Source organism: Aristolochia californica, unplaced genomic scaffold (assembly GCF_029961685.1).
Source record: "Aristolochia californica isolate CCGP_79_NKW_82.1479 unplaced genomic scaffold, dmAriCali1.0.hap1 SCAF_7, whole genome shotgun sequence".
NCBI classification, from domain to species: Eukaryota; Viridiplantae; Streptophyta; class Magnoliopsida; order Piperales; family Aristolochiaceae; genus Aristolochia; species Aristolochia californica.
In genome coordinates this window covers 38,226,209-38,253,763 of record NW_027182268.1, presented here as the reverse complement: position 1 = coordinate 38,253,763, position 27,555 = coordinate 38,226,209, and the positions used below count along the sequence as shown (strand labels likewise).

The 27,555-nt window shown below is 38.2% G+C and overlaps 2 protein-coding genes across 5 annotated transcripts; both read right to left on the bottom strand.

Annotated features, from left to right (window-relative positions):
* Window positions 1–416: 416 nt before the first annotated feature.
* Window positions 417–8,430, bottom strand: LOC137937842 (uncharacterized). Of its 4 annotated transcripts, XM_068783025.1 has the most exons (5): window positions 8,269–8,430; window positions 8,095–8,171; window positions 8,038–8,059; window positions 949–1,082; window positions 417–654 (listed from the first exon to the last, which is right to left on the bottom strand). In XM_068783025.1, exons 1-5 carry the CDS (start codon window positions 8,346–8,348, stop codon window positions 575–577), a joined length of 393 nt encoding a protein of 130 aa, XP_068639126.1. In that variant the 5' UTR covers window positions 8,349–8,430; the 3' UTR covers window positions 417–574. The 4 variants fall into 4 exon arrangements, 2 of the variants coding, with proteins under 2 accessions (XP_068639126.1, XP_068639127.1); XR_011109668.1 differs by lacking the exons at window positions 8,038–8,059; window positions 8,269–8,430 and adding an exon at window positions 4,947–4,997 and having other exon boundaries at window positions 797–1,082; window positions 8,085–8,262; XR_011109669.1 differs by lacking the exons at window positions 8,095–8,171; window positions 8,269–8,430 and adding an exon at window positions 4,947–4,997.
* Window positions 8,431–8,865: 435 nt separating this feature from the next.
* Window positions 8,866–21,876, bottom strand: LOC137936393 (probable protein phosphatase 2C 6). Its single transcript, XM_068781031.1, has 4 exons — window positions 21,234–21,876; window positions 17,291–17,575; window positions 14,834–14,939; window positions 8,866–9,549 (listed from the first exon to the last, which is right to left on the bottom strand). The coding sequence occupies exons 1-4, from the start codon at window positions 21,774–21,776 to the stop codon at window positions 9,233–9,235; spliced, it is 1,251 nt and encodes a 416-aa protein (XP_068637132.1). The 5' UTR covers window positions 21,777–21,876; the 3' UTR covers window positions 8,866–9,232.
* Window positions 21,877–27,555: the final 5,679 nt, after the last annotated feature.

The window sequence follows — 27,555 nt, the reverse complement described above, 5'->3', positions numbered from 1 at the left end:
AGATACGCCCACACTGCAAACTCTGCCTCTGTAGAGAGCCGAAAATGGAGGCTCAGGGATCTTTGATATGTGCAAGAGACAGAATAGTCCTAGTCAGATCTTTTCGCAAAGTGAATGAACCAAATGTCCCGGGACAGGATTACCCCTTAAATTGAGTTATTCTTTATTCTCTGCTACCAACCACTGAAGGGGCTGCAATGGAGCTCCTACGTTTTGTTGTTTTGCCTTGCATTCATCCACTCCGTTTAAAGGAGTGGATCCGAATATATATTATTTTCCTCACTCAGGGATTCTTACTTTAGATCGCTGTCACATGCAGATAAGAATCCCAACCTGGACGATAAAGCCTGCTTTTAATGTCTGGAATATATATATATATATATAATGAATACCAGTTATCGATACATGAACCTGAATCTTTCTTTTTGATTGTTCTTTGTGACGCTTCAATAAACCGCCGCGTCGCATGGTACAATTTCAACCCGTTGGCTGCTTACATAAATAACCTGCACTAATCCATCAATGATACAGGAGTCTAGGGGGATTTGGCTCGATACAGGTATCTCGGTTGCTACTATGCCTCCAGCAGATAGGACTGTCTGTCTTTCCGAAGAACCGAGACATCCCACTTGCTAAAACCGACATGAGCTAATCCTACAGAAAAGAGCAGAAAGAATCCTTCACAATATGGCACAAACTGATAAATTAAACTAACAAAATGAGATGGACAAGCAAAGAGCGGAAAAGAATTATAAAGAATATGGGCGATGTTGCTTTCACGCGAAAGAATTAATACCTAACAGAACCTTCTCTGGGAATAAACCGTTACCTCCATTGGGGTACTGATCTCAATAATAAACCAATTGGGTTTTAAATAGGATCATCCAAAAGTTAATTTTAAGGTTGCTTTTTTTCTTCTGGAACCCTTTCACAGCATAAATTCTCTACCTCTTCGAAAGAATCCCATGGCCTGGTAGACATTATCGAGAGTAGCATCCGCTATACTGGCCGCTTTTTTGAGCGCCTTCCAGAAGAACTTTATACAAATACGGTGCATCGGATGTGATTTCCTCGTAGGGAACCTGCAAATGAGGAAGTCAATCATTAGAAATAAAGCAGAATAGAGATGCACAAGAAAATATCCACAGAAAAGGAAAAGTCCATAATACTACATTGTTTAGTGACTCAACAAAATGATGAAAACCATTGCTAGCCTCTGAAATGAAGCTTCCACACCAAACTTCAAATTATTGTACGCAGAATAGACAGCATCAAACATAAACCATGAACAGGTTGACCAACAAAAGCCACATGTTAAGTATAAAGGAAAAATAAATGAAGAAACTATTAGACCCACCTAGCCATCCATCTTAAGATGCTGATACAATCAGAAAACACACTTGAAGAACAGATTGAATGGATGGTGAGCAAACATCTATCATAGCAATTGCCAACACCACAAGATAGGTCATGAAGGGAAGGAGGTGAGACAAACTCTTCCATCAAATGTGTGACTAAGAGCAGCTGATCTAAGCCATCAAAGTAGGCTCTGTTCGACTCATGGGCATATAGCTGCCAACGCACATCATTCTCAGAACTTTTTCTGGAGCTCCAATAATCTTTTAAGCATCAGGAATCAAACTCAGGACCATGACCTCGAAACAGATAGCTTTTATTAATTACATATATATTAAAATATAGGACACCTAATTCCAATAACAGTGAGGAATCAGGTAATCTGCCTGGTAATTAAATGATCTGATGAGTGAATCTTAATCCTAACAAACATAGCAGATCTAAGATTCCTACTAGAACCAGGATCTGTCAGCAGCTCTTCAGGGCCAAAATAGAGAAATACACAACATCACAACCACCCTACAACCTATATGTAAATCCTAATCACTGAAGCTGAATTTTTTATATTCCCAGAGAAACAGAAACACCTCTTAAATAGACACCCTTTCAAAAATTTTGGTAGATTTTGCTAACCATATACAGCATAACCTGACACAGAGCAAGTTAGTTCAAGCAAACTGGCTGGAAGCTGACCTACAAAACTGTACTAAAAAACTTTCCCACTAAACATCAACCAAATGATCTACAAAGATATACTGTCTGGGAAGATGTTTACACCTCAGGAGACCCATATATAACCTCCAACTTGCACCAATCACTTGTTCCTCTTTACACAGGTAAATGATGTAAAACAGCTTTCTAACATCTTCATTAGAACTTCAACTATTAAAGTTGGGTCCATGTCCATCCCATGTAGGATTATTTTAACTCTCTTGCTCACTTGTAGGCCCTCTTTATGATTCCTACATGTAAACAACTTTGCTTAGAAGATCAACCACTCTGATACTATATTGAAGTCTAGGTCTATCCTAAATAGAGTAGTTGAAGTTAGATCTTGTTCCAAGTGATAAGCACAAGAATTTTCTAATCCTGGATCAATGTGGGATTATTCTACACCAACTGCATTGTGGTCAACAGATCCACCTCTTCAACATTATTAAAAAGAGATATTAAAAACACAAATTTTGAGGCTCACAACTTCACTAGAAGGTAGCAAATTTACATGAAAACAAAACTTTCTAAGACAATGAAAGGGCACATCCTAGAGGCCAAACCAATAGGATTCCTCCTCATCCAACCAGGGGCTTGTGTAGTAACCATAGCCAAACCATTAGAAGCACTGCACACATAGTAAGGCTGCAGCTTTCTGTAGATAGAGAAGGTGTCAGTGATAACCCTCCAAAGGACTAACCCCACAAAAATTGGCAGAGTGGCAGCACAACTAGCAGATCCAGACACAGAGACAAGATGATCTAACACCTAATTTTGTCACTCAAAAGTTACAATAATTATGGGAGCAATATTGCTAGCAAGCCAATTCCATCTCACCATAAATAGTAGCACGCAAAAAATTCAAACATGAAGAGAATAGCATTCAATGAAGATAAAGTTCCAAATTAATTCTTTTTTGTCATCATTTTCATAGATAAGGGTGTTTTAAGTCTTTCCAAATCAATTATTTTTTTGTCAATTGTGCGACCGTCAAGGCATTCAAATCACACTTCATTGATTGTTCCTGGAATTCCTTTTCAACAGGACTATCAATTGGAGGAAGCACTCTTCGGGAATTAATTTTAACAACAATCTATGATTATCTATACAAAATACTCTAAGATAGCATCACGTTGCAAATGTGCGGTCATCCTGCTGTCAAACACAATTACGCTCTTATTGTAGAGCTCTAAAGAAAACAATTGAGCATATAACAAGCTAAACCAATAATTGACAATGGCAATTGAATTATTCGGTGAAATTATCAGAGCAGAAGCAGCTGAATCTTGGATTTCAGATCTAAGCTTTTTGAGACTGACTGGTACACTAGATAAGATCAATGCCAGACATGACAGCAGTAAACAAATAGCATGTAGTCAGGCAATGAGCATCTAGAACAGACCTTCCAACAGTTTAGAGAAAAAATAAGTAAAAAAAGACAGCAGCTATGTGTCAGAAAAAGACGTTTAAAGCCTCAAACCCTGTGGTATTAAACAGACCCAGAAGTGAAGTAATTTATACTTAAGAGGAAATAAAATTTGCATGAACCATAGTTACAGGAAACTCTTCATGGGTCAGAAAACCCATTAAAATAGAAACCTCTTTCGGAAACTGAAATGAAGTCTTTCCTACAATTTATGACAAACTTTTTGAAAACTTGAAGCAGATGCTTTAGAAACATTTCATAAACTTACAGGAAACTTTATTTTTGGCATGACTTGAAACAATTACAAAAATTTCATTCAGAGCTTATTTAGAACTTCATAGAAATCATCATTCTTTGAGAGAATTCATAGAAATCACCATTAAAATCATATATTTACTAAATTTAGAACTTCTTAATTAAAATAATCATTATTTCAAAAACTAAAAAAACCATATAAAGCTATATTTTTACTCATTTTAAACAGCTTAAAAATAAAAAATTTAAAGTGTTCAGTTCAAATAAACTGATTTTTCAGAATAACTTAATTAAGTACAATCTATTATACTAATGGATTATTTTTAATTTTATATAATAATTATCTTAAATAAAACCATATCATTTATCATTTCTTCTTATAAACTTGTTGCAGTACTCATAACATTGTTCTTATTGGTTTTTATGTCCATTTCCCACAAGTTGCTGAATAGTTTCTTCCTCTTCTCTTAACATTTCATCTAACATTCTCAAACATTTCTTGTCTGTTTCTTAAACAAAGATCTCCTGCAATTTTTTGTACTGCATTTCCCATTTCTGTACTTTCCATTCCTTATTCTGGTAAGTGGGGCATGTACTAATTCAAGAAACCTCTTTCTCTTTTTATACCTATGATTTTCTGACCCAGCAAGTCAACTCGCTTTAAGAAACTACTAAGTCAGATTGTTGGGGGGGAGGGATCGCCCCTTCTGTTTCAGCCAATTTTCTGTCCCCTGCCCAATCGTGTGAAATGGCCTGAGTCCTGCCTTACACTAGGGTGACCCAACCTAACTCAGATTTCCAGGTAACCGATTTAAAAAACCATGATTTTTTTACTCATACTCAGGAACTTAATCAGTCACCCAGAAATCCTAGTCAGTCTGGTCCTAGTTGGGTCAGCCGAGTCAAAGCAAGTCGGAAAAGTCCTCAATGATGTCTTCAATAACATACATATGGACAGACAAATCTTTCCACAGTAACATATACACAAAAAAAGAATATAAGAGCTACCACTAAGCCTCAACGAAATTAGATGACTAATATGTAAATTCAGAACCTCCTGTGTCCTTCCAGTAGCTAACGGGTAAATTGAAAGAAGGTTGTCACATTCAGGCCGCTCTGGATGGTCAAATTTCAACCTATATAGCAAAGGACAGAAAAAGAAGGGGAGAGAGAGAGAGGGAGAGAGAGAGAGGAATACCAAACCAGAAAACAAGTCAGTCTTGCAGCGTTTAATCTTGTTTGCAATTACCTGAAAAATCCACCATTTGGAGAATTTTAAAAAAACATCAATCACTGGACAAAGAATGAAATACAAGTAACAAAAGGTCTATCAGGTGCTTTCTTTTGGCATAAGTCCATCAATTTCATGGCACATGCAAACAGAGTTTAACTAAATATTTTCAAAATATTGTCCTCAGGGAGCTGGGATGAACAAGGAAAACAGTGGTACATCACAATCAGTCCCACTAAATAGACAACTCACATCCAGATAGGAATTGGAGAAAAATCCACCATTTGGAGAAGTTTAAAAAAACATCAATCACTGGACAAAGAATGAAATACAAGTAACAAAAGGTCCATCAGGTGCTTTCTTTTGGCAGAAGTCCATCAATTTCATGGCACATGCAAACAGAGTTTAACTAAATATTTTCAAAATATTGTCCTCAGGGAGCTGGGATGAACAAGGAAAACAGTGGTACATCACAATCAGTCTCACTAAATAGTCAACTCACATCCAGATAGGAATTGGAGATTGACCTATATATGACTGGAACAGATATTCACATAGCAAGATATTTACTTTATTATCTTTTCAAATTCTCTCCACAAAGTGTATGTTGGAAGATATTAGTCTGAGTTAATTAGGCTTTATTTATTTCCTAGAAAAAGCTATTTCTTTTAGAAAATAGACTCTTAGGCTTTATGAGAAATAAAAGATATTTTAGAATTGTATTAATCATAAATAAGGGAGAAGGGTTTGTAAATCTCTCTTGTCTCTGAAAAAGAAGAAGGAGAAGAAGAAACAATCAGCCAAGGAGCATTCCATTTACAACTAGAGATTGGATGGAGACTCCTTGCTTTACAAGAAAATCAGCCACAAAGTTTGCTAATCTCGGTATATGGAACCAAAAACAAGAAAAAATGGAGGAAATATCCTTGATGTTATGAAAGGTTAGCCAATGGCACCAAGGGGGCTCGGGGAAGGAGCACCAATTTATCACCACTTTGGAGTCGCCTTCAAATGATAAGGGGCCCAAAGAGGTGATCATGAAAAACGATGAGTCCTTGGAGAAGCACCATGAGCTCAGTAGAAGTGGAGTCAGCAGTCCCCGATGGCCCAGAATATGAGATGAGAATAGAGCCAACAAAATCTCGAATGACTCCTCCAAAGCCGGCAAGAAAGGTTTTGCCAAGAATGCTTCCATTAAAATTGAACTTGAGGATGTCATGGGTCGGAGGTTGCCAATCTCATACGGCGCACAAGACATGCAGACATCTGAGCAATGGCCTGCCAATTGCAACGAAAAGAGAGATCCCACCAAGATGCTGAAATTCCTTCCTAGAGTGGATCCAAGTAATGATCTGACAACCAGGCAACTATTTTTATTGTGGGAATCCTGTAACCATGAGAAGACTAAACACATTGAAGTAGATTGTCACTACATTCAAGATTTTATAATGAAGAAGGAAGTGGTTACTCCGTACGTATGATCCGGCAAGCAAATTGGGGATGTATTTACCAAGGCCCTAAGTAAATAAGAATCTGAAATTTTTTGCAACGACCCCCAAGGAATTTGAGGGGACAGTGTTTAGAAATAAGCAGAAGGGTATTTTGGTCTTTCTACATTTATTGTGATTCTTACATTCTATACATCTTATGCTGCAACTTTAGTTGAATCTCTAGTTTTACTTTTATGTAATTTGGATATGTATTATGGGAGATATAAGGAGTTGAGGTGTTTTAAGTGTAGAAGGGTATATTTGTAAAATGACTCGAACTCACTTAAATAAAGAGGCCGCAGGTCAAGCACGACCCCCAAGGAGACTGGTTTTCACGTCTCTCTCTCTCAATTTCTTTCTTACCACTTCTCGGTTTACAATTTTCACAAGACTTGAATCCAAGACCTCACACTAGAAAACCTCCATGCAGTCATTGAGCAAAAGGCCCAATTCCCTCTTTTCAGTAAATTAGTACAACATGTAAAAAGAATAAAAGAATATCAAGAGAAGATGCTATATATTGTCCACCAATGAGTCAAAGGGCGTCTCAAGAAAATGATATAAAAAAATTAAAGGCCCACCGCTATGACAAAGAACAATGTTTCGTAAGAATCCTGGAAATTGTCAAACTGTCAATAAAAATGGCATTACATCATGATATAAATGCTAGAGACTACAATGGTAAAAAAGAATTCTAATGCCACATCTTGGCAATAAGAATCTCAAAATCAGAATCTCACAATCTGAAAATCTTGAAAAAAGATAAAGAACTTGCATCAGAAGAAACATATCAAGATAGATCTACTGCATTCATGCAGCCTTTTTAATACCTAAGATTTTATTTGGAGTTGTTACCCATCAACAAGGGATTATGCATAGAATCTCAATTCTACAAATTGCTAAGGCAGTTTTCTAGGTCAATGTGGATCAACAAGTATATAGAGGTCAGATAGGCCCTTAATTTTTTATAAGAGATCAAGTAATTGCTTATGAAGTTAGGGTGCTGAACCTTCCAACCACCAACCTAAACACCCTATCTGTTTTAGAGAACCATAATCCATGGAAACATGAGCATTATCTCCAAGGAACTCTGATACATTTCCTGCTACTGTAAATTAGTTAAACACAATTAGGAAAAATACTAGAGAATCATGCAAACAGAGAGAAGAAGAGATGACAAATCTAGTTTTTCATTGACTAGTAGACCTCTTTATATAGACCATTCATCAGTAAAATATCAACTACAATGTTTAAACAGATTATTTCTTTACTACAACGTTTAAACATTAAGAAACAGAAAATAGTTCCAACGCAAACAGACTTTAACTTGTCAAAAGTAAGAATTTAACTTAGAAACTAACCTAAAATAGGAACTTAATCTTTTTTAGCCTATAAAATAAGACATTAACTTCGAAGCAAACTTAACATAGAAAACTTACTAACGTGTCATTTTTAACTCTCACCTACAAATAAGTTAAATAAAACGCCACTTTCTACATATATAAGCTGTTAGAAATGACGAATAATTAACAGAGGCTATCATGAAAGGAAAACGTAAGTTGTCCTACCATAGTCGCATTTTGTGCAGACTAAAATAAGAGAAGTTGTAAAGTACCTGAAGCGACACCCGATTTTTAATGGCACCAAAATAATCCCAAGTTGTACCGACCCAGTTGGCTGGACACCGGAGACAATTCTCTTCCTGTAGATTGAGTTTTGAAAGAAAGACGAATACGAGATTCAAATTCCACTCCATGGCGAGGTAGATTAGAAAATATAGTAAGGGGGATCAACCGAACTCGTTATCCATTGAAAAAAGTAAATTGGAACGCCAGCTAAATTTTCCAGAGAACTCCACTGTAGTCAAGTTGAACACCATTCCGTCTGTAAGAGGGGCGGTCTCTGAGGCGCTCCGGAATGACAACTCTATCGAAAGAGAACCTGTCGTTGAGTTTTTAAGATTCTACCATGTATAAGAAAATAAATGTCGTATTATCTAAGAAAAGATAAACATAAGGGGAATTAAGAAATAAAGAAATCAATATTATGAGAGAAAAATGGAGAGAGGAGTGAAAAAAAATGTCGCACATAGAAAGTTGAGAAGAGAAGATAACGATCAAGAGAGAAAAATAAATAAATATTATATAAATAAAAGTAAATTGATTTAATAGATAAAATATATTATTTAATTATTTATATTAATAATATTTGTATTTTTTTTGTTTCAGACCATTTTACAAGCTTGAAATTTTCTTGGAACTTCCAATTTATGCATTATGTACGAAAGACTAATAATTATTAGCGAATGTGACGTTTTCCTTCCTACTTTCCAATAAGATATCTAAACTTAAAACCGCAGGATTAGACTTCTTCAGGTGATTTTTATCAACCACTATAATAGAAAAGGAAGAATTATATACAATTCTGGAAGGTTAGGCCACTAAATCTGGTCCTGGAGGCCTAGAACCAATTACAAGGTTTGCAACAAAAACAAGCAAAGATAAGAAAAGAAGAAATGATGCTATGTACAGGGTAGAAGAAAAAAAAAAAAAAAATGAATTTTTGTAAACAAAATACTTTTGAAACTTGTTTAAAAAAAAAGAAACGAAAAAGGTCCAATGACCCAGTCCCATTCACCGCTTGCGATCTCCAGATTTTGAAAGGAATCAAGGTTCAAAATGAAAGAGAGAATAAATTTTTCAAAGAAATAATTATTTTTCCTCCTTTGCTCTATCTTTTGTTTCCGGAGGCGGCAGTATTCACTCATTGCCTCTGATGAAGACGTTTTCTCTTGGCCTTAAGATCAACCACAATGACAGAGATGTTGTCAGAGCTATTCTTGTGGTAAGCAAGTTCCACAAGACGCTCTGCAACAGCTTGGGCTGGTAAAGGTTTGTTCTCCATAAAAGCAAGCCGACGGTGCCGCCTTAACATCTGCCGAGTCACTTCTCCCACTTCCTCGCTGGACATCACGTCCCACAACCCATCAGTTGCCACAATCAAACACTCATCTTCTTCGGTCCTTGCCGTAAAGGTGGTTTCGGGCACTGGAATAATCCAAGGCCTAAGATAATGATCACCTGAAAATGGTAAGTAGACTAAGGGCCTCTGAATACATGAAACAATTTTACGGAGAGCATATACAACGTTCTTTAACAATTAGTAAAATCCGCTGAAGTCACATATATTGATTGGAGCAATTAAAGCAGCTCTCCCAGAAGCATATGTAGAGAGTCAAATGGCACAAATTTCCTAATTTTGTTCAAGGGTATCGAGCTTTCCTATACAGCTGCTTCCTTTATTAAGATAGTGGACAACTCCAGCATATAAATGAAGGACAAGCATACCTCAAGCCATCTACCATAACAAATAGATGCATATTTCATCCAGTGCTACAAGAAGACGAGAAAAGGGTATGCAGATCTACTACAATTTCAAAAGGAAATTTACTGCATGGATAAGCATATTTCATGCAACAATATATGATTAGAGCAACAAGCAGATGAGAAGATTATTCAACAGAATAATCAAAAGTTTGCTGGAAAAGATAAAGAGGATCACACTTTGATACTTCTTTCACTGTGTACCCCACCTCCATCCTTCGGAGGAGGAAGAAAGGGTACTCAGTTATATTAAGGGCCCCAGAATGCAAAAAAGGTGAGGGAGAAGCAAGCCCAACCTCTAATCTACCTGGACACATAAATCATTCTCGACGTCGAAAGAGATTTTAGATTCCGTAACTCAACATTGTGCTCTGTAAGAGGATCTTCTCCATAAACCACCCATCTCTATTTTGTTTTGTCAATATATGTGCTTCCTAAGGAGATCTCAGCAATAATGCCAAAACTACTACCACTATATGAAGAGGAAGGTCTGCTCAGTAGCCTGATTTGAATCTCGGAAGGTCAAAAGATAAGTCCACACGTATGCCAGATAGGTTCACAATTACCAAATTACAGACAAATTTATTGCCATGGATAGCAGGCAGTTGCATTTCTAATCTCTTCATGCTGCAGAATTATTCTTAAAAATTCACTATAATTCTGTCTAGCTTCTCCCATAATCAGCATGTAACAGGCTGGAGCATCAACTATCTTCCTTAGCACCTGTAACAAAAGTTCCTATGCAGCCTCAAAGGCAGTTTCCAAAATGCAAAGCAGACATCTTATTTGGGCAACAATCCACCTTCATCTAATCAGTCTTGTAAACGTCGGCCTGAAAAAATAACCTCTTTGCCTGCGAGTTCATAAGCGATGTAGGGATCCTTTTCTACCAACAAGGAACTCAAATGTTTTAATAAACACACCTTTGTACAGCATATCTTCTCTCACTCGAAGTACATTTAACTTGAACCCTAAACCCTAAACCTGCCTCTACACTGATAATCCAACTTGTGATGCACAAGCCTAGAACAATCACCAGCTGCAACCTTAAATAATATACAGAGCCTTGATAGTTCAGCAAGGTGTGGATGCAAGTTCATGGAAAAAGCTATTAGGTATGCGAAGACATCAGCACAAAATCTCCAGTTGAGCTGTTTGCACCAGGCTGGAGATGGGGCTTGACAGAAGTTTGTTCAGTAGATAAACTTTAGGCAGTATGAATAAGAAAACCAGAAAAAGGGAAAGTGAATAGTTGCATCCTGATACATTTTTATTTTTTATTTTAAATGGTTTCTTAGAACGGATGGCCTGCACAATTTTGTAGCAGCCATTAAATAACCCAAGTTAAAGTAGTTGTCTCTGAACTGCATAACTTCTCTCGCTTGAAGATGTACATTTAACTTGAACCCTAAACCGTAAACCTGCCTCTACACCGATAATCCAACTTAAGATGCACAAGCCTAGAACAAACACCAGCTGCAACCTTAAATAATATACAGAACCTCAATAGTTCAGCTAGGTGTGGATGCAAGTTCATGGAAAAATCTATTTGGTATGCGAAGACATCAGAGCATAAAATCTCCAGTTGAGCTGTTTCAAAGAGTGCCACATACAACTGCTAGTGATATTAATAAGGGTATTTTAGTAATTTTCTCTGTAGTTAAGAGTTAAATAACAGACAATGGAGGCATTTTTTTATGATATTACAAGGGATGTAAAAACAGGGAGCAGTAAATTTGAAACAAGTTCTTGTGTTCAAATCTCTCTGGGGAAAAAGGGCTGACAGATTGCAAAAGAAAAGAAAGATGCATGATAGATTTCCTTTAATTACCAGAGTAAAAGAAAGAGAAAAAGAAAAAGAAATCAGTAACAGAAAGTTTTGAGAAAACAAGGAGACGAGACAGAAAAAAAGAATCCAGAAACAGAAGATTTGGAGAGAAGAAGAGCCAGAATAAGTGAAGAGAGAAAAAGTGCAAATAAGAGAAGGTTTTATTTTTCTTCTTCTTTTTTCCCTCTTTCATTTCCGTATTCTCACTTCATTTGTTATTCTTCCTCTTCTCCCAATCTTCCATAGTTGATTTCTTATTTCTCTTTTATCTTTCTTTTACTTCACTGTCCCCTGTTTACTAGTTGCCATTGTCAGAGCTAGGTGGTTTCATCCACCTGGGTGGTTCCGTCCACCACTGATGGGTTAGGTACTTGGCTTTGTGTAAACCTGAAGGTAAGAAGCGTACTGCGAAACTTCTCAAACCAAGCCCGAGGAGCTTGCTTAAGTCCATATAGAGAACGCCTTAGCTTACAGACATCATGAGGAGAAGAAGTAGTCATACCACAGGGAAGCTTCATGCAGATCTTTTCTTAAAGGTCACCGTGAAGAAAGGCGTTCTTCACATCCATCTGATGTAGTTGCCACGACTGGGAAGCAGCAATAGCTAAGATAATTCGAACCGTGGTCATTTTGGCAATAGGAGCAAATGTATCTTCATGATCTATCCCATATTCATGTTTGTTGCCTAGAGCTACTAGGTGAGCTTTGTACCGATCCAAAGAGCCATCAGAGCGAAGTTTTACTGAGAAAACCCATTCACTCTCGAGAGGCTTAATTGTAGGGGGCAAAGAACAATATCCCAAGTGTGATTCTCCTCAAGAGCTCGAAGTTCTATTTGCATTGCATGCTGCCACCACTCATGTTCCATGGCCTGTTTGTAACAAGTGGGAATGGAAATAGAGGATAAGGAAGCCACAGGAGAGACAGTGAAGGAGAAACCATACCAACGAGGAGGCCGAGAAGGGCGAGTAGACCGGCGAAAAGTGGTGGAAGCTGGAGCAGGAGTAAGAGCAAGCGCCAGGACAAGATCATGAGGGGGCACAGAGGAAGTGGAACCAGACTCATGTCTACTATGTCTTCCATACACAAAACCAGGTTTGAACCTTTCCACAATTGGCGGAGAATCATCAAAGCTAGGCAAAAGAGATAAAGATGCAGATGACAGCTCAACATGAGATGAAAAGAAATATTGATTTTCAAAGAAAACCACATTTCGAGAAATACGTATACAACGAGCATGTGGATCATAACAAACATAACCCTTTTGAGGTATAGCATAACCAAGAAAAGCACACTTAAGGAAAATTTCTTCAAAAATCTCTTAACATGGTATCAGAGCTGGGCACCACGTTCCACGTTCGAATCCCGGCGGAAGCGGTAGGGAATGGGAACAGTGGGTGTCAGAGTTAGGTGGTTCCGTCCACCACTTATGGGTTAGGTACTTGGCTTTCCGCACTTAACAGACTGGTCTTTTGGGTTGTATTGACTAGGCGTTTGACAACCATTCCTGTCTGAACTATCCAGAGGACCAATAAGATCTTAAAAATATGATGCTAATGAGATGTTTCTTATAAATATTGATAAAACAATGCCCAAGTTACCAAAAGCCTGAGACACTTGCCAGAGATACCAAACCTGTGAGATTTGAAATGAAAATCTCACAATAAGAAACCTCTACTGTGAACATTTAGCTAAAGGCTCAATCAATATTCGCACTAAAAGATGGGTGAATATATTATGAGGAATTGAAAAGAGTTGTCACAACATAAACACATGCAACTGATTCAATCACAATATAGTTACTGAGCTGTTTCTAGAGCTCTTTTATCTATTTTTCTTCAATAAAAACTGGCAAATACTCTACAACTTCTTTACCACCTAAAGAATTCAAAATAAATTTAACGTCACCATTTAAAGAGAGAGAGAGAGAGAAAGAACCCTAAATAAAAGAAGTTCAATAACTGTGGCTGACTGTCATAGTGAAGAAAGTATTTACTATTGAAACAATGATAAATTCACTCAGCACTAAGGGCACCATGTCACTTTAAGCCAAACTCATACCTCAAGAAGTGGCATCAAGCTGAACCAATATGTGAGTGGCTCATGAACAGCTTGGTTTAAGCTCGAACCTCACTTGAGCCTTAAAAAAGGCGCACTTACTTCATTGAGTGAGCTCAAGTTTTATGTAGCTCGGCTTGAGGCTCGTCGAGCCAGCTCATAATATCTTAGTATTAAAGGGAAAAATAAGAATCACCAAATGCTATTTCTCCTCTCTCCTTGGAAATAAACCAAGAAGGAGAAAATATTAAAAAAAAAGAATAAAAGAATAAAAAATAGTCGTTTGAAAATCAGTTTGCATTAAGAGCACACAAAATTTTTGCCATTCAAATATGTTCCCACTCATAACTCCCCCTTGCTATCATTCAGAATAAATGCGATTTAAGAAAACTGTATCTTTCTTTACCAAAATGATGAATGCTGCACAGAAAGGCATCTCTCGTTACTGGGATAGGGCAAAAACATCCATTCAGCCCCAAGTCCACAGTTATCCTCATCTCTCTTTACTTCTCCTCCTACCTTTTAAACGACTTACGTTTCTCCTTTCTTCCTCCCGTCTTCTTCTCCTCTTCTTCCTCCTGCTTTCTTTTTCTCTCTTCTTCCTCTCTTTTTTTTCATAAATTCTTTCGTTCTTTGGATAGGGCAGAGACACTAGTCCTTCTGCTACAGAGAAAGGGTAGGGTCGCACCCTTCCCCCTCTCCTTCAACCTTCTTACCTCTTGTCCTTCTCCCTATTGTCATGGTGTGAGCTGAGCCCAAACCTACCACCAGTTTGAGCTTGGCTTGGCTAGTTGCCACCCCTACATGCCTCTACCTAGCAGTGCATATGTGGCAAGTGATATTTACCAAATAAATTACCATAAGAGAATCAATTTTTTAATAGAACTTTGATAACAACTTTCCCATTCATTCACTTACTAAACATAACAATTGTTAAATTCAAAATTAATTTAAACAAAATCTCCATCCAACACAATACTATACTAAATTTGGTGAATAAGGTATTGATATAGTTGACAAATAAAATAATATGTCAGAAGACAAAAATTGCTTTCCAAAAAGGGAAAAAAATGATTGGTCATGGTTGAGAAATACCTATCGCTCTGGACATGGCAAGAACGCCAAGCACCCTAGGACCATTCCAATTTATGACTCTCCCACCATTTTCCTCAATCCTTGCCAGCTCACCTTCTCTATCAGGCTGTACGAACAACCAAAACAAAATTAATATGCAACCTGATATGTAATTAAAGCCCATTTGATGGCTCCAAAGATTTGTGTAAGATAACAGTAAAGAAAAACAAAACTTCAATTTTTAACTTAATGAGTGCACCAGGTATGGTTATCCACATAATAATCAGAGACAACAAGAAAGCAGGAAATTCAATGTAATTAGATTTTTGGAACTGCTAGAAATCCTTGTAAAAATATTTTCTCCCCCAAAAGTGGTCTGAGTATCTTTAAAAGCGACAACTAATACACCACACTTGTCATTGGCCTCATTTGTCTTGCCACCAACAACTAGTATAGTGTGCACAAAATGACTACTTAACCAGGAACATCAAAGCGACTATTTCTCTGGGAACGTTGATAAAATAACCAGTTTTTCTAAAATGTTCGCAAAATAGGACCCCCGCTTTAGTTTTATAAGTTACCATTTCATGCCGACACAATTAAGAGCGTATCTACGACAAGATAAATACATATTATGTTCAATCATCAGCATTTAGGAACAAAACTGTCAAATTATGATGAGGCTATAATGTATAAGATCTCTCCAGCTTCACCAGAATTGAAAGCTTGCAGCAGTGGTCACATTAAGCCAGAAGTAATTATAATATTAGTGAAACCTTAACATTCAATCCTTATAATAAAAAAAATAGGAAGAACGAAGAGTAAAAAGGTAGAAAACTGAGAAAGCCGCTGATTATAGTTAGAACAAGCACAACTTGACAAAGTCTAGTTAGGATTTACCAAGTCCAAAAAATGGACAAGCACCATAGAAGGTGAAACTTATCTTATAGTCCTGATTGAAACAAAATTGTTAGACATAACAATTCCATCCAGATAAGAGTACTGGGCTCTAAAACACATGAGTAATATGGGGATATTTCAGACTTTTCTCAATTGCTCCCTCTATGATAGCAATGTATTTTCTGTTTTGTTAATTTTTCCTAAGCATGCTTAGTATGGACGTTGAAAGCATTCAACAATTACAAAGCTGTGTAGTCAGGAATACACATGCATTTTTTACTTCATTCATCATACTAAGGGTCCGTTCGTGCGCACACAGAAAACAAAATGCAGGAAAATAATTTTTTCTTTGACAAACATTTCAATTGAAAAAAATTCTTATTGGATAAGATTCCCATTGACCGGCTTTCTTGCATTTGTGTTACCATAGGAAAAACATAAAAATTAATTGTGGCACTTATGTCTACACTTGAAACAAAATGAAAGATTTTATAAATAATAAAATACTAGATGGAGGTAGAAGTTGAGTGGTCCAAGATCACTTTAATGTTTCTTTGCTTAGTTTTCATATAATTTCCTATTGGAGTAATAGGAAACTCATTCTCCTATTCACTTGACATTTTGAATTGCAAGAAGAATCAAGAGACAAATTTTCTCAATCCCAAAAAATACCATAAATACAAGAAAATTTTGATCAAACAGAAAAATTTTAACTAGTCATTTTTCCCTATGATTCCCTAGCACAAACATACCCTAAGTATGAAAAACTCATTACAGTAAAAAGGAAATGTTTTAAAGGTACTTCTACAGAATACTTCCTGTAGGATACAGACAAGAAGGAAAGATAACAACAGCCGTGATTGCACCTTTGCAATAAAATTATAAGATGATCATAGAGCAATTTTTTGCAAGATTTTCAAGGAAAAATAGAAAAAAATATGTAAGAAAATCATTTTGGTTAAGTCTTCCTAGCCATGAGCCAATTATTTTGGTTAATTGCTTGCTACTTATCCTTCCTCTAGATGTGACACCAACACCCTTTCTTTGAACAAGAATTCCTACAGGTCCTACTGGATAAAAGTTCAATCTTGAAAAGATTTCCATCTAATTCCAAATCCAGACAAAACAAAATAAAATAAAATTCTACCAAAAAGCTGCTCCAACTTCTTGCACAGGAATAATTACTTGCTTCATAACAATATCATTTTTGCTGAAGCCACAGGGAAGGAATTCTAAGGAAGACTATAAATGTTGCAGAAATCAACTTTCTAATATGTTTTTTTTATGGGATATGATTCCTTCTTCAAACAGGTTAACAAGCTTTAGGAGTTAAAAAACGAGTTACTCAGGTATTAACACCAATGAATAATTTCTAACAAATGACTCTGCCTTGTTAAATGGGACTCTAGCAGTAACACAACGGAACATGAGAGAGCAGAAAATCAAACATGAAAATAACAAAAAGAAGGAGAGATAAACTAGAGTTGGAGCAACACAATTATCCCTACAGAAAAAGGAAAGAGTCCTAAAACAAAATGCTGGTAATAACAATAGATGTGCAAATTTGAACACCAGGACCTTGTGATCAATGGTTAATGGAATAGTTTGGGAGCCTCGACAGAGTACAGCCCTTGAGTCACCACAGTTGGAAGCAATGATCTGACAGCTTGACACTACCACGGTCACAGCAGTGGAGCCTACCATGTCTGGAGCAATAGACTCTCCTGCGACATCATTATCCACCCTCCCGAACCCATTGAAGAATGCTTCCTCCCACCTTCTGCACCATCCTCCTTCATCACCTCCCTTGTCCCACTCTCCAGCAACCACTTCGTGCATCCGCTCTGCACAAAATCTAGCAACCTAGAGTACATTGTCAAACAAGTGAGAGCATGAAGATAAAAGCCGTAGATGTTTAAATTTTAAGGAGTAGCAAGAGAAGCAAAGATCGATCTCGTTGAATGAAAGAGCAAACTAAAAGATGTTACCGAAGTGTTCTTCCCACTACAGTACTAAAACTTTCTCGTACTCAACATTAAAAAAAAATTACTTTATAAGATACGCCTTTTAAAATCTTCATAACCCCAATTATTCATATAAAGTCCGAATTCACACCGAAGGCACCACTTAAGCTCTAGGCATCAAAGGAGCTTATCCAGATATGCATATTTCAATTTCAGAAAACGTCTCAAACATTTTGGTCAGGTTTTAAGGCATATAAAAAAAGAGATGACGGTGACCACAACATGGTAGAATGTGGTAGAATGTGTCATCTCACTGGTCCAGTGGAGAGTTGTCCTGTGTCAACTAAACCATAATTGAATCAGCCAGACGAGTTTTATACTGCAATTACTAGCCATAATGTCATATTCACTTTGTCTATTGGAAGTAAATAATAAATTCTAAAGCCACACGCATTACCTTACGAATTTGTGTCTTCTTTCTGTAATATTTTCCTCTACCATAACAACTCGAGATAAGGTAATGCGGTTCTATAGAAATCCCGGTGAAGTGAAAACTCTGCAAACCCATACCACGAATTCTAAATTCAAGAAAATTTTCATTATTTACGTGTGCCAGTGAATTCCGGTTTGCCTGCCAAGAGTCAGTTCTGATGTTCACACTTTCTAATTATTTTATTCCTTACATTTACGCCCGACATCAACTTTCGTCTAACTGTTACAGTTTACTTCTCTGGTTTAATGGAATCGTCACAGAAGAAAAGAATAAAATAATATAATATAATTTGACCGGTACTGTTGTCTTAAGCGTACAAAACATTGGATCTTGTCATTTAACATAGTTTACCAGGCTTCACGAGAGGCGTTGTTCTCCATTAGCAAATGTCCAAACCCGCTAACCCTACCTGCTAAAAGGTTTATGTCATAAAAGTCCGACTTCGAACTGTTACTGTTTTCTGTGAGAACTAGACGCCAACTGAAGGCGTTCGAGTTCCACCATGTAATTACTCCATGCCGGGACAAGGGGGGAGACGGCGACCAGTTGGCAAGCAGCCGGTGGTCGCGACTGTTTCAGTTGTTGTTTGAGAGAAAGTTATAGGTTAAAGACATAAAGAGTAACCACGGAAATAATCACTCTCTTACAGACCTATCAAAGAAGTCATCATTAGGTAAAATATTATCCTATCCCACTGATATGCAAAGTTTCAAGCCAACATTTAGAATAATTTTTTCTACACACGAGAGCTAGTCTATCGGCACTTTTCCTACCGTTGCAAACAATCCAAATGCAGTCGTCAGAAAAGAATGTTTTCAGACATTAATCCCACAAAGAGTGAAGATTTGATATGCCTTTTACGAAGAAAATCAAGAGAATTGCATTAAAAGGATTACGAACTTGAAAACAAAATCATCCACCGAGTCATTCGAGAATTAGTAGTTTTGTCAATATTTGTCTCTACACAACGTTTCTGAGCAAATTATTTATTTAAAAAAAGTTCTTAACCTTGCAATCTCGGACCAAGTTCTTGCTACAATAAAAAAATTTACGAGCAATACTCGAAATTATCATGGAATTAATAGTCACGAGTCACAAACCTATTTTTCTTTTATCCCTAGACAGAACAAAAAAACACAAATAACACCCTCTGAAATCCTTTCCAAAGGCTGGAAATTGTGAGGGTAGCCCCTAAAAATATCTGGATGACCTCTAAACTACATCTTTTAGTCGAAAATCATCCGTTATCTCCACAACCTGAGTGTGGACTTCCATATGTAATCAAGCCACCACCAAAGATTCTTCGAACCAAACTGTAGCAAATTTTGATTCATGGCTAATCAATAAAATATTCTAGTGAAGCTTCTTCTGGATTCCTACATGAATTCCAACTTGAGTAGAGGCTTCTGAAAGTGAATCCGTACGCAGTGCCAGATTTTTATGACTGTCTTGCCCAAAGAGAAAAAGAAAAGGCCAGAACCTTCTTTCTCATGAATAGTTAATCGATGTATTTAGCTTACTGCAAGAAATTTAGCCTAATTTCAAAGAGTTTGCTAGAGCAAGTGATATAATCAAGAGCGGTTTCTATTCCATCAAGATAATGAGGTTTTTAGCAGGGGAGATTGGATCAGATCACAATGGATCAATGCTGCCTTTTTGGGGCAGACGGTTTTAGGCGGAAAACCCAAGGTTGGACATCAGCATCTGTACCATATCACAGGGGGTAAAAAAAGGCAAGAGGTAGCCCATCCCTTGTATTAGTCTTCAAGGTTCATGGAAGGTCTCTTCTTCGGGGTTTCATCATAGTTCACTTTTATCAGTAGCAATAGAGACAACCTCTGGCTTTTTTGCCTCCGTAACTCACAAAACAGTTCTTCAAATCCATCTTTGCTTCTCTTGAAGTGCTGTTTTCCCCAATTTGTGATGAATAGAAGTAGGGAAACCCCCCAGAAACTTGCTCCAGAATTGAGAAAACATTGACTAAATGAGTCTTGATCAAATGATGATAAGGAACATACTATTTCTGTAGCCCCAACTTCCCAAAAGATTTTACAAGAAATGAAAATCATTCAAGGGTTAGCGGGAGGATCTAAAGGGTACTTTAATTCAAGATGGCATATTTCTAGAAGTTTTGTTCGTGTACTTTCTTGCGTACATATAAAAAAATTAATATCCCTAAAATTGAGAATTTTGATTACAAAAGGATACTGTAATCTTTAGTTTACGATATGATTACCAATTTATCATCCCCTTACAATCTCCAAGATTTCACATGTTCAATCGGCTTGGAAATTTTTACATGCTCCTTTTTTTCTGAAAAATTAGCCCTATCAGTGATCGAGGATAAAAATTTAAATCATCTCATTACTTGTGTTAATTTGAGTTCACATCTATCGGTAACGTGGAATTGCATCGAAATGTCCGAAGCGTTGTTACTGCTAGAATGGCAAAAGAATTGAATCGAGGACAGCCTGACAGACGAGGAAAGGAGGAAAGACTTTTAGAGAGGGGAAATCGTGGACTCCTCCATTGCCTCCCGATGCAGACGGACAGCAAAAGTTGACCCTCAATGTTAAAACTTGGGCCGCGGAAGACGACTTGTGGTTGTGGTCTCTTCAACTGTCGGAACTCTCGACTGCCCCGAAATTCTTGTAATATTTTAGCGAGAAAATGAAACAGCGTTTTTTTTATTGAAGGACTAGAGGGAAACGGGAGAAGCCATCGGAACGGATTAAAGAAGGAAAAAATAAGATAAACTACGAGGGGGAAAAACAAAAAAAGCTCTACCGAAGTTGCGTTGCGTTTGCTGTTGCAGATAAGAAGGAAAACTCCTTTGTGGAGAGGGGCATCTGTATTGTGTTCATGTGTTGCGCATGTTTTCTTAATTTTTTTATTCCGTTTCTTAATTTTCTAGTAACGATGATAAAAACGAGGCGCTCATAATTCAAAAGTCAAATTATGGAAAAAGAAAATCTACGCATTCATTTCACGCGAATTTTTTTTAAAAAAAAAAGAAAAAATTAAAGAAGAGGAAGAGGAGTGATAGAAAGAACAAGGGAAATACCTGGGAACCACCATGGCCGTCATAAACACCGAAGAAATGCACGGGCGAGATCTCGGCGGAGGTTCTAGAGCCCGGCGCTGTACATCCACCGAAAGCCTCGCAAGTTGGCGACATAAACCCAGGGACGACGGCCAGGGCGTCTTCCATCTCTCTCCGTCTCCCGAGCAGAGACGCGGAGCCCCATGAGACGGCCCTCCGCCTCCCAACGCATCTATTTTGACACAGGACCCCACCACCAGCACTTCCCCCTCCTCCATCATCCCCTCCGGTTGCTCCAGTTGGCCGTGCCACTACCTTGGGTAACACCGAGTCGGCGACGAAGGCTGGCGGAATCTCGCCGCTACTGCTCGACATGTCTCCGGAACTGGTAGTGCTCCGGCTGTCGTCAGATCCGAAAAGAGACGTCGAAGCGCCAGAATCAGACCTCACCACGGGGAGCTGGAGGAGTGGAGAGTGGCTGTGATGTGCCGGCGGTGGAGGTGCGTGGGGTTCGTGTGTGGATCCGGGATCTTCTTCGTCGTCTAGAGGAGAATCTCGTTCCATTTGTCAAACCCTAAAGGCCTTGCATTCACTAAAAGCAGCAGCTGTCCCCGGGAGAGAGAAAGAGTTGTTAGGACAAAACAGACCGACAGCAGCATAAAGAGAGGAGAGAGGGAGGCCGAAGAGCAGGCTATTGCGATGATGGGATAAAAGCATGTAACGGACGCGGAGGTGACGACACGTGTTTCGTGCATGAGTAGATGACACACGCATCCTGGCTAAGAGAGAGAAAAAGCTTTCATCACTTTACCCTTCGCTTTTCCGTCAAACCACGTGTCATTTAGCCACTGCACAAAACCACCCACCGCCCAGCTCGGCTCCGGACTTCTAGCCGCCAATTCAACGGCTTGAGAGTTGAGACTCGTTGTAGAAGGTAACGCCAGCCAGCTACATTTTTTTTCCCACGTGAGCAAAGTCCAGGAGGTCTTCCGACGGATTCTAAAATATCCAAAATATCCAGCGCAGCAGGTGCGGTGGAAGAGATCGAGCCGTTAATTAAGCCAAGAAACACGTTTCAGCGTCATTTAAGAGGCGAGGCTGGGTCACTGAGTGGCGGGGGCAGTGCGCAACCCACGAGGTCCCCTTCGGAATGATAAAAATAATAAACCGATAACATAATACTTATAAATGTGCTTGGACGTCGCTTTCGCCGGTCGTCTTCTTAACCTGACACGTATCTCCCTGCAAGAGATTCCTGTATTTAAGTCTTTCTTAGCGAGGAAAGTCACGAAGATGCCTCGACTTCAGTAAAAATTACGAAACTACCTCTGATCCTCTTTATTTTGTTCCCCGCCAGTCATCAATCGACACGTTTCGTCCTAAGCATAGTAATCGTGATCATCTTGACTCTTCCTGCCAAATAATTCTATTATGATGTCTCCCCGCTGTTCACAGGTTCTAATGTTCATGTTGAAAACTTAAAAAACATACAAGGCCTGAGGTGGCGAGGGTAATACAGTCATTGCGGGAACTCTAGATTTTGAAGGCGCTCCCCATTGGTTGGGCGGATTTGAAAAGCAGATTCGGATTTGATTAATGATTAACTGAGGAGGCATGATTGAGGTTGTTTACCAACGGCTTTTCCATCAGCTGTAAAAGATAAAAAAACTATGTAATATAAAATATGATTATTTACAAGGGTAAAACTTGTTATTTCATATGTTTTTTATATGTTTAATAAAACATGGTCCCTTCTTTGGATTAAAAATTATACAAAAGTGTAGGATGATAAAAAAAAAAGAAAAACCTAATTGACGAAGCCAAATTTGTTGATCCAACAACGAAACATCTAACTGCAACCCCATCGAATTCTCCACATGCAACTCAGGAATGGGGGAAGGCGTGATTGTTCCGCAACCTCTCATTCAACTACAATCTTTGTCACTGATAATAGAAGAAGAGGCGACTCTATCTCCTAATGACACCGAAAAAGGGAAAGGGAGATGGATGGAATCATGCCCATCTCTGTTTTTTGTGATGGGAGGAGACCATAGCCTTTCCCTCAATCTGAAAGGGAAGTATGGTCCTCCCCCATTTGCTAAAAGGTGGAGGGGAGGGGTAGGAGCTCCAGTCTTCACCTTTTTTTTCAAGAATCGGTGTATTTTAAAAAAAAAAACAAATTTTTTGGGTGATATCATAAATGTTCTACTTATGCCAATTGAACTCTATTCAATCGAACCTGAACATATTTCCAAGTTGGTGAGCAGATCAAGCTGGCGAGGAGGTTGGGGGATCCTCCACCCATCTTATAATATAATTGGAGTGAGGAACAGCTAGAATACTAAGCTTCATTGGATCGGTGTTTTTATAACAATGGTTTCTTATTGAACCTCTTCTCTCTCTCTCCGGATAAATATCTGAAGTGATATCTTTCTTAATTTCTAGTACAGTTTATCTTCAGATGAAGCAGTTTTATTGTCACAAGTTACATCTCATCATATCCTATTTATTTGTGACAGATGTTTGGAGGGTCGGAAAGCTCTACTCATGACCGTCCGAGGAAACTGGCATCGAGATTGAAAGTAGAAACCGATCACAGTCTGATGTTTTGTTTCTGGTATTTAATCACTTACAAACATGGCGTGTCAGCTTTCCGAGCCCAGACAGGGATGAATTATTGAATTTGTTTCCAGTCGCGTGGAGACTTGATGAAGAGAAATTCAAGGATGACAGCGATGAATTCCTAACGAAATACTGGTCAGGTAATGAAAACTCAAAGCTCTCATTTAACAGAACAGATCGGGGGAGAGTAAAACTCGTTCTGGATGGAGGCGTGGAGCGCTCAGAGAACGGCAACCATCGCTGTTCCGTTGGCATCACAGTCGACAAAGAAGACAAAATTACACGCCGCTAAGGAAGAAAAGATTCCTGCTCATTAATTAGGACAGAAAACACAGTGCCCACTGTATATCATCCAGTTCCACGCGTCAAGGAACACTCCAATTAAAGCGATTTAAGAAAAGATAGCTAAGACATGAAACGACATCTCCGAATGGCCAACCGGCATTTCGACTGTCGTTTCAACGTTTCGGTCTCCCTGCAAAACTCCTGCAATTGACTTGTTGATGCCGTATTCGTCTATATCAGCGTCTACTGTTACTGAAAGAGCGTCCCGGTGGAAGAGATTGTTCGTCGCTCTACACGTCACCGTCTCTGTTAGGTACCAGCAGCACAGCTGACAGTGACGATTTGCTTCAGAATTCTTCGCAGTTTTGATGATTACGGACATGTCACATGTGGAGGGAAGGCCTCGGTTAGAGCCTTCGCCTTCCGCGTGGAATATGACAACTCGGAATTGTACATTCAGTATCGCACAACCTGTTAAGTCGACCACTAGGAAGGCATTAGATTATTATTACCCATGGATCCCCGTGAACCGAATTTTCAAAGTTTGCTATACCAAATTATTAATTTGATAGATTCCATAAATCTAGGGTAGTCGTTGATGGATGGTCGGTGATTGCCGCCCTTGGAAAATTGTGTATCAGATGTAGCTTCGATAATGATGGTTGTAATCCACAATTATTTTCAAATCAACCCAGTTAGTAGTAAATATTATTTGGAAGTAAATGGCCTTCAGGAACATGTTATGACGAACAACGAATCAGCAGCATCTACTAAAATATATGCTGACCACGATTAACTACTAAATTAGATGGATTTGATGTCAACCTTTTGTTTCTTTTGACTACGCTAATCCCCTTTTATTAATAAGTACAGATTTAAGATGTGTAGTTATGATCCCATCACTATGATTTTAGTTTTCTTGGAATTTTGATTTTTTATCAATTGTCCTATGCTAATCTCTAGTATGCTGGTCACATGACAAATCAGAGTCTGAAAGCGTTCAGCGGCATAGCTGTTGGTGACTTAATAACTGCGTCAAAGAGGCCAAAGTAGCTGATTTCTAATTTCTATCCCAAGCCAAAAGGTATCCCAAATCACGAGAAAATAATACTTCACTTTCAATCTTAATTTCTCATTCACATCATCGGTTTAAATAGTCGTTTTACAAAATATACATGGAAGAATTTGAGTGATTAACGGGATTACCCCAATCACCGGATTTACAGAATATTACATGATTTCTCCTTAAGGGAAGAAATCTTTGAGTAAATCTTAATACTCCCCCTCAAGTTGGTGCGTAGATATCACTTATGCCCAACTTGTCAAGATATTTGTTAAAAGCTCGGTAAGACACTGCCTTGGTTAGCACATCGGCAAGTTGATCCTCAGATCGAACATGCGGGACTTCAATGATTCTTGCTTCTAACTTTTCTTTAATAAAGTGTCTATCAACTTCAACATGTTTAGTTCTATCATGCTGGACTGGGTTGTGGGCAATATCACATGCGGCCTTATTGTCATAATATAATTTCATAGGACTTGTCTGCTCAATATGTAGTTCTTGTATCAGATTTTTGATCCATAATAATTCACATATTGCCTTGGCCATTACCCTGTATTCGGCTTCAGCTGAAGATCTAGCCACCACCTCTTGTTTCTTACTTCTCCAAGTGACCAAATTTTCACCTACAAATGTAAAGTATCCAGAGGTAGATCGTCGATCTTCTATTGACCCAGCCCAATCGGCATCGGTATAACCTTCAATTTTCAAGTCACCTCCCTTTTTAAATAAAATTCCTTTCCCTGGAGATGATTTTAAGTAACGTAGGATACGGTTGACGGCATTCATATGTTCTTCACTTGGAGAGTGCATAAATTGACTAACCACACTTAGTACATAAGCTAAGTTTGGTCGGGTATATGCAAGATACATTAACCTCCCAACTAGTCTCTGATAACGCTCCTTGTTAGCAGGAACTTGATCTGAATGTATTCCAAGTTTCAAATTTTCTTCCATAGGAGTACTGACTGGACTACATGTTGTCATACCAGTTTCCTTCAATAAATCCAAAGCATATTTTTGTTGAGATAGAAAAATTCCTTCCTTGGATCTGGACACTTCAATGCCAAGAAAATATTTTAAGTAGCCAAGATCCTTCATTTCAAATTCTCTAGCAAGACGATTTTGCAATGATTTCTTTTCTTCTGGATCATTCCCAGTTACTATCATATCATCAACATATACAATAAGAGCTGTAATGGCCTCATTGTTATATTTCAGGAAGAGAGTATGATCTGAGTTGTTTTGCTTGTATCCGATAGATTTCATAAAATTCGTGAACCTTCCAAACTACGCCCTCGGGGACTGCTTCAAACCATATAAGGATTTCCTGAGTTTACATACTTGTTTGCGTCCTTTGTTTTGCATAATGCATCCTGGAGGTAATTCCATATATACTTCTTCTTGGAGATCTCCGTGTAAAAATGCATTTTTTACATCAAACTGATATAAGGGTCAATCAAGATTCACAGCCAGAGATAGTAGAATCTGAACGGTGTTGATTTTGGCCACTGGTGCGAATGTCTCCATATAATCGATCCCGTAGGTTTGAGTATATCCTTTGGCGACAAGCCTTGCTTTGAACCTTTCAATGGTGCCATTGACTTTATATTTAATGGTAAATACCCACCTGCATCCAACTGGTTTCTTTCCTACAGGTAGGTTAACCACTTCCCATGTTGAATTCTTCTGAAGAGACCTCATTTCTTCATTCATGACTTCTTTCCATTTAGAATCTTTCAAGGCTTCCTGCACACTATTAGGAATAGATATAGCAGATAATTGATTCACAAATACCTCATTTGCCTTTGACAATCTATGATAAGACACAAAATTCTGCATGGGATACTGAGATTTAGAGGTGAGAAGAGGTTCATAATTGACTCTAGGTTTTCCTCTTGTGGTTCGATGAGGTAGCACTCTTAGTTGAGTTTCGGAACTTACCTAAGGTTCAGACATGGACTCGGACTCAGAAGGCAATTGATCCATTGATACATTATGAAGGGGGGAAGATGGCGGCTGAGACTCTGATTGCATCACTTCCATCAGGTCTTGTCTTTCTCCATCCTGTGAATCATTTTGATGTCCACAGTTGTAATCGGAATATTAACCACTTGTAGTATCCACGATATCCAAATGATGATAAAGGGTCTTCAATTCAATCCTGTTCTCCCCCTGTATTGAAGACTCGGGAGTAGAATAATACATGTTTTCTTCGTGAAATACCACATCAAAAGTGACATACAATTTGTGAGATGGAGGATGATAACAACGATAACCTTTCTGATGTTGAGCATAACCAACAAAAACACACTTGAGAGCTCGGGGTTCCAATTTATGTCTCAATGACTTATGGAGGTGAACAAAGGCTACACA

Bases quoted from the DNA above. Each gene is read 5' to 3' on its own strand.
- LOC137937842 (XM_068783025.1), bottom strand. From the start codon at position 8,348: ATGGTGTTCAACTTGACTACAGTGGAGTTCTCTGGAAAATTTAGCTGG. The intron at 8,172-8,268 runs GTTCGGTTGATC...CTCAATCTACAG, and splicing joins CTTTTTTCAATGGATAACGA to GAAGAGAATTGTCTCCGGTG. The intron at 655-948 runs GTAGAGAATTTA...TCTTTTCTGTAG, and splicing joins CATGGGATTCTTTCGAAGAG to GATTAGCTCATGTCGGTTTT.
- LOC137936393 (XM_068781031.1), bottom strand. From the start codon at position 21,776: ATGGAACGAGATTCTCCTCTAGACGACGAAGAAGATCCCGGATCCACA. The intron at 14,940-17,290 runs GTCCTGGTGTTC...TTGTTCGTACAG, and splicing joins CATTAACCATTGATCACAAG to CCTGATAGAGAAGGTGAGCT. The intron at 9,550-14,833 runs GTATTTCTCAAC...TACCATTTTCAG, and splicing joins TGCCATGTCCAGAGCGATAG to GTGATCATTATCTTAGGCCT.